The sequence below is a fragment of the Gracilinanus agilis genome, unplaced genomic scaffold, assembly GCF_016433145.1.
Source record: "Gracilinanus agilis isolate LMUSP501 unplaced genomic scaffold, AgileGrace unplaced_scaffold18575, whole genome shotgun sequence".
NCBI classification, from domain to species: domain Eukaryota; kingdom Metazoa; phylum Chordata; class Mammalia; order Didelphimorphia; family Didelphidae; genus Gracilinanus; species Gracilinanus agilis.
This window is the reverse complement of record NW_025349777.1, coordinates 1-6,695: the sequence shown is the minus strand read 5'-3', so window position 1 is coordinate 6,695 and position 6,695 is coordinate 1. Positions and strand designations below refer to the sequence as shown.

At 41.7% G+C, this 6,695-nt stretch overlaps 1 protein-coding gene across 1 annotated transcript; it reads right to left on the bottom strand.

Moving 5' to 3' along the window:
* Window positions 1-691: 691 nt before the first annotated feature.
* LOC123254257 (sialic acid-binding Ig-like lectin 15) lies at window positions 692-5,397 on the bottom strand (the record flags this gene model as incomplete). Its single annotated transcript, XM_044683307.1, is given in 3 exon segments — window positions 692-1,051; window positions 4,951-5,340; window positions 5,343-5,397. Coding segments are annotated over 3 exon segments (805 nt in total), but the record flags the coding sequence as incomplete, so codon positions are not given.
* Window positions 5,398-6,695: the final 1,298 nt, after the last annotated feature.

Here is a 6,695-nt window from a genome sequence, read left to right as displayed (position 1 = left end):
TGTTTTTTCTTCTGCATTTCTCCTCCCACGGTTCTTTCTCATAAATCCCTCAGGATTGTCCTGGATCATTGCTTTGCTATCAGTAGCAGTCTATTACATTTGATTGTCTAGGGGCCTTATTTCTTTTGGAGTTTGACTCCTCTAGGGTATTGGATGGAGCTGGCTCAGAAGTCAGAAAGATAGGTTCTAATATCGTCTCTGTACGTCCTGGTTGTGTGCTCCCAGGCTCTCAATTTCCAGGTGACTCTCTTGGACTCTAGACTAAATGGAAGATATCAACCTGCATCAGTAAAGGGAGTATTCTCCCTGGGGAGACTCTATACCAATGATATCATAGCTCCTGGCTCTATTGCCTTATGATCATTACTGTCACAAGCTTTTTGGAGACTTGGATATACCCTAAGGTATAATAAAGCAGTATTTCTTGGAAAATGTCTACATTTTGGGGTGTACGTTAATTTACTAATTAATTTAAAAAACTTAGTTTCTGTCTTAGTAGCAATTCTAGGGCAGGAGAGAGGTAAGGGCTAGGCAATCAGGGTTAAGCCACTTGCCCAGGTCCACACAGCTGGGAAGTGTCTGAGACCAGATTTGAACCTAAGGACCTTCTATCCCCATGTCTATTGTTGCCTCTGTTTAATCCATTCTTGCTGAATTCTTAGATCAGGGAACACCTTAAAGAAGCACCCACCTTTGCTCTGGCACACGAAGGCCCCCAGGATCACCAGGAGCAGTAAGAGTTTGATTCCCAGGGCAAAGAGAAGAGTCAGAAGCACCGAAGAGTCACCTGCGGCTCGGAACTTGTAGAAGTAGACGCTGCCCTCAGCGTGGCCTAGGCTGTTGGTGGCGATGCAGGTGTAGCGGCCATCCTGGGCCAGGGCATGGAGCTCCTTGGTGATCTGATGGCTCTGGCTGTAGGTAGAGGTGCCATTGCCAGTACTTGGACCAGTCCAAGTGAGGGAGGGCAGGGGCTCCCCTTCCGCTGTACATCGAGCACTGAAAATGTGGTCAGGGCCTGGCAGCACCGTAATGTTGATGATCCTGGGAGCAGCTAGGGGGAAGCCACCAAGATGAAACCAGGTGTGAAATTAGGGCACTGCTTCCCATTCTGTAAGTCATGAGGTGAGGCAGCATTCTGTGGTGGAATGGGCCCTGAATCAGGGGGACCCGAGTTCAAATCTCAGCTCTCTTATTTGAAGTGGGACTCAGGACAAAGCACTTCACCTGCCTGAACCTCAGTTTCCTTATCTGAAAAATGAAGGGCTTGGACTCCATGGTATATGCATCTCCTCTAAAGGAGACCTGAGTAGTCTTCTGTTTAAATGGTGATCAAGAAAGTGCATAGGAAATAATGGTGAACTATGGTAATGTTGTCATTCTATTGGGAATTGTTGTTCATTCATTGCAGTCAAGTCTGACTCATCATGATCCCATTAGGGGTTTTCCTTGGAAAAAATACTGGAGTGCTTTGCCATTTCCTTCTCCAGCTCATTTTATAGATGAGGAAACTGAGGCAGATAGGGTGAAATTATTTGCTCAGGATCACACAGCTAATAAAATGTCCGAGGTTAGATTTGAACACATGAAGATGAGTCTTTCTGATTCTAAGTCTAGTGTTCTATTCACTGTGAGGGGGATATGAACTTGTATTTCTTGATTCTAAATTTGACATCCTCCTTACATGTGGCATATATGTTTCAGTATGTGTGGGCATGTCTGTGTGGGTTTGTCTATGTGTATATGTTTTTAATCTATAAGCAATTTGGATCTATATTTTGCATGATAAATATAAAAGTATAATTTTCATATGATTTTGGGAAAGTCACTATACTTCTCTGGGATCTCAGGTTCCTTTTCTGTAAAACAAGTGGGTTGTATTAGATTACTTCTAAGAGACCTTCTAGCTCTGAAGTTCTTTTTCCTAATTTCTATGTATTAATCTATGGATTGCCAATTTTTTGATGAGTTAGAAAACAATAACACATGCAAGATGGAAGTTCTTCTGAACATGGATGAATCTTTGATCATTCAGAAAGGCACTTAGGGCTCTCATAGACTCTCAAGTTCTCCATGATGAGGTGATGCAGTTTGGTATGAAGAGTAATTGGACTCAGAGTAAGGGAAACCTTGGTTAAAGCCCTGGCTTTGCCACTGACAACTTGGATCAGTCAAAAGAATGCTGACTCTGGAACAGAGGCTAAATCATTCCTCTGCTGCTTATTACCTCTGTGAATTATTTTAAGCCACCAACTTCCTGGGTCTTGTTGGGTGGATAACTTTAGTGGTGTATCAGTTGAAGTTATTCATTCAGTGGAGGAGAGAAAGTGATGTGGGAGTCTAGAAAGAAGAAGGTTTGGCAGATGCTCTGGGGATTATGATAGAATCAATTAGGGAAGAGTAAAAGGATTACTTTGATGCAGTGAGTTCCTGGTTGGGATTAGATAAATAACATAAATTTGTAGATCTAGTCAGCACTATTATCTGGGAAAATTCTAAATGGCTGGGGAACTTAAAAGAAAGGGAACAGCAATCGCCAAGAGGCAGCATGATTTCATCAAAAGAGTTATTCATGTCAGACTAATTTCTTTTTTTTTTAATTTTTAGGACAAGATTAATAAATTGGTAGATTAAGAGATTTCTATAGATATAGATTACCTAGCTTTTAGGAAACATTTGACAAAGTCTTATACTCTTCCTGTGGAAAAGATAAGGATATGTAAGCTAGATGATAGGACATTTAGGTGGATTCAGAAATGCCTGAATGACTGAATCCAAAGAGGAGTCATTAATGGTTCAAGGTTAGACTCAATTCCAATGGAGAGCCCCAAGGTCTAGGAGTCTTGTTCTTATGCTATTTAATATTTCTTTCAACGATGAGGATAAAGTCTTTTTGTCAAAAATAAATATATATTAAGAGCCCATTATATGCTAGGCAATGTGTCAAAAGCTGGGGATACAGAAAGGCAAAAGAAAGTCACTGGCCTCAAGGAGCTCTCAATCTAATGGGGAAGACAATATGCAAACAAATGTGTATAAGCAAGCTATATGCAGGATAAATAGGAATTAATCAGGAGGGGAAAGGCACCAGAATTAAGGGGGATCAGGAAAGGCTTTGTGAAGAAGATGGGATTTTGATTGGAATTGCAGACAACCGAGGAAGCCACTGGTGGAGATGAAGAGGGAGAATATTCCAGACATGAGGGACAGCTAGTGATGATGATGCTCAGTTTTGGAAGATAGAATGTCTTGGGTTAGGAACACTGAGGAATCCATTGTTACTGGATTGCAGAGTGTGTGTGTGTGTGTGTGTGTGTGTGTGTGTGTGTGTGTGTGTGTGTGTGGAGGGTTAGGGTGTAAGGTATAAGAAAACTGGGAAGGTAGGTGGGAGGGTAGGAAAGGCTTTGAACACCAAACAGAGAATTTCAGTATATATGGCCCCTAGAGGTGATAGGGAATCACTTGAGTTTATTGAACAGGGTAGGAGGACATGAGCAGACCTTCACTTTAGGAAGTCACTTTGATAGCTCTGTGAAAGATGAACTGGAATAGGGAGAAAATTGAAGCAATCCACAAGAGATTGCAATAGTCCATGTGTGAGGTCAGTAGGTCTTGCCCAAGAGTGATAGTAGTGACAGAGGAGATAACTGGGAAAGTTATGAAGGAAAAATGATAGTCCTGGGCAACAGATTGAATATGAGGGGGTGAGAGCCTGAGGAATTATGGATGGTGCTTAGGTTGAGATCTGGGGGGCTGGGAGGACAGTGGTACCCTTGAAAGTAACGGCCTGGCATGCTTATAAAATTTGTAGATGGTGCAGTCTGGGAGGGAAAGCTAATAGTTCACTGGATGACAGATTCAGAATTCAGAAAAAGATCTTGACAGGTAGGAACTCTGGGCCAATTTGAATAAAATGACATTTAATAAGGAAAATCAACTTTACAAATGCCAGATGAGAGAAGCATGGATAGATAGAAGTTATTCTGGAAAAGAGTGTAGAGAGGTTGAGGTTGGTATTTAGCGGATTGAAAGCTGAATATGAATCAGCATTATGATATAGAAGCCAAGAAAGCTTCTATGATCCTGGGTTGTGCTAAAAGAGGCATCACTTTCAGGAATGAGAAAATACTAATCTTTGCTATATGCTATTCTGGCCAGTTTACATCTGAAGTACTATGGTCAGTTCTGGAAACCTTCTTTTAAGAAGATTGTATATAATCTAGAGAGCACTCAAAAGGTAACCACTTTAACAAAAGGTCAGATTAATGCCATTTGATGATTGGTTGAAAGATTTGGGGGTGTTTTGCCCAGAAGAAGAAAAGATTTTCAGGAAGGATATTGTAATTCATTCAAGTTTTTGATGGGCTGATGGGCTGCCTCTTGAAAGAGGGCTTAGACTTATCTCATTTGCTTCTGGAGAGCCAAACCAACAGAAGTGATAGAAAATTCCAAAAAGTAAAATTTAGACTTGCTGTAAGGAACCACTTTCTAGTCATTAAAGATCTCTAAAAGTAGCCTGGGATGACTGGGGAGGTAGTAGGCTCCCATTTCATGGAAGTGTTCAAGCAATTGCCAGGCACATTGTAGAGCAGAGGGATCAAACTTGGTCAACTTCTGCAATACTCCAGAGCGTGATCCAAGCAGATTAAAATGTAATTGGAAAGAGGGCAGTTAGGTGGCTCAGAGGATTGAGAGTCAGGCCTAAAGATGGGAGATCTTTGGTTCAAATCTGTCCTCAGAAACTTCCTAGCTGTGTGACTCTGAGCAAGTCACTTAACCTCAACTGTCTAGCCCTTTCTACTTGATGCTAAGTCAGAAGGGAAGGGTTTAGTAAAGGACATCTTCCCCAATCCCAAGTAAAAGCTGGTCCTTGCAGGATGGGGAGGGGGCACTGAACAAAACAAGTATCCTAAAGAAGCTCACTAAGGACAGTTGACTGACTGCTTGCCTCACCAATCACGTGGAGTCGGATTCCACTCCTGCTCTCATAGCGGTCATGGATGTCTCCAGCAAATTCTACCCTGCAGAAATACCGGTTACCATCTGCCCAGGTCAGGTTGTCGATCCTGATGGAGATGTTATTGTGTCGTGGGTTGCCAAGCAGTTTGTACTTGCCCTTGTAGCTGACAGTGGTCTGGCAATGGTCACTGTTGCTGTGTACCACACAGCGAAACACTTGACTCCCATTAAAAGGCTCCCGGATCCTCCAGATGACAGTGATCATGCCATCATAATACTTGTGGGGATGAGTGAAGGTGCAGAGCAGAACAACTCCTCCACCAGCTTCCCCTGTCACATCTGATGGAACCTGCATGGACCATTTATGGGATGTGGCACCTAAAAGATACATACCAGCATCAGTTTTCTCCAAATAACAGGGTTTAAAGGGATATTTCTAGGCTAGTTAGGAATGACCAGGCAAAATTGTTCTTGGGGGAAGGTTATATTCAGGGTGCTAAACCTTTCTTTCCTGTACCTTTTTCTATTGCCTAAGACTACTTTCTACTTGACCTTTACTTTCAGAAATTCTCTCCCCTGTTCTCCTCTCCCCTTCTTTCCCCTCCTCTCCCCTCATCTTCCTTTTTCTCCCCTCTCTTCCTCTCTCTTCTCCTATCCTCTCCTCTCCCCTTCTCTCCTCTCCTCCCCTCTCTTCTCTCTATCTTGTCTATTCCCTCAACAAACTGCTCCTGAGAAAGTCTTGTGTATTAGTCCTTTACAGCTCAGTGAGATTATAAGTCACAGTGTGACCTGGACTTGGGATCATGAAACTTAGAAATGGAGTGGATGGTAGAAACCATGGCTCAGAAAAGCTTAAGAACTCCTGGAATTAATGATGATTAAAGTTCCTTCTCTTCTTAAGGTGAGAATTTTTAAAATGGAGAAACTGTGATCTGGAGAGGTTTAGAATTTGAGCCAAGGTCCACCAACTCTCCAGCCTCATCTCTCTTTCTACTAGCTGCTCAGGGAGATTTGCCCCTTGTAAAAATAAAAAGGTGAAACTGTAAAAATAAATGAGTGCAAACTATGCAAATAAAGGTTCAAAACTGTTCAGATACTTGTGATAGATATAATCAAAATTATCTTCACTGATAAAGTGAAGTGAAGCTCATAAATGAACTTCTCTTCAGGGCCAGGCACAAGGATGCTAAAGAGATTCTTGTTATAAAAAAATAATATTTATTGAAATATATAAGGATAAAAGGATTTCTAACTCTTAAGAGATTCTAACTCCACCCAAATAAAATTCCCTGGTTCTTCAAGGAACTGCTTCTCCTGTGTTTCACAGGCTACATTAATCCTTCCTGATCTGAGTAACCCACATTTTTACTATTCTAAATAAAACTAACAATATTATCCTTGCAGTTCTTAACTGCACCTTTAAGTTATAAAAATAACAAAGGCTAGCTAGTTGAGTCTCAACAAGAATCAAGTTGGGTCTTTGAGCCTTCACAGACTCAGAATCCAAACCAAAGGCCAGAGTTTTCTTTGGTCTTCTCAGAGTTAAATCAATCTAGATAAAAATAGCAATAGATAGTCAATGATGTTTCTCAAGTTAGAAAAAGAAAACACTAAGCTCCTTCAGGTCTTTCCCTCAGACAGTGAGAGAGAGAGAGACAAAGATTTTACCTCCTCCAGCCCTGAAAGTCTCTCTGTGGGACTCTGCCAACTGCCAGAGGCCAACTGCCACTGCCACACCC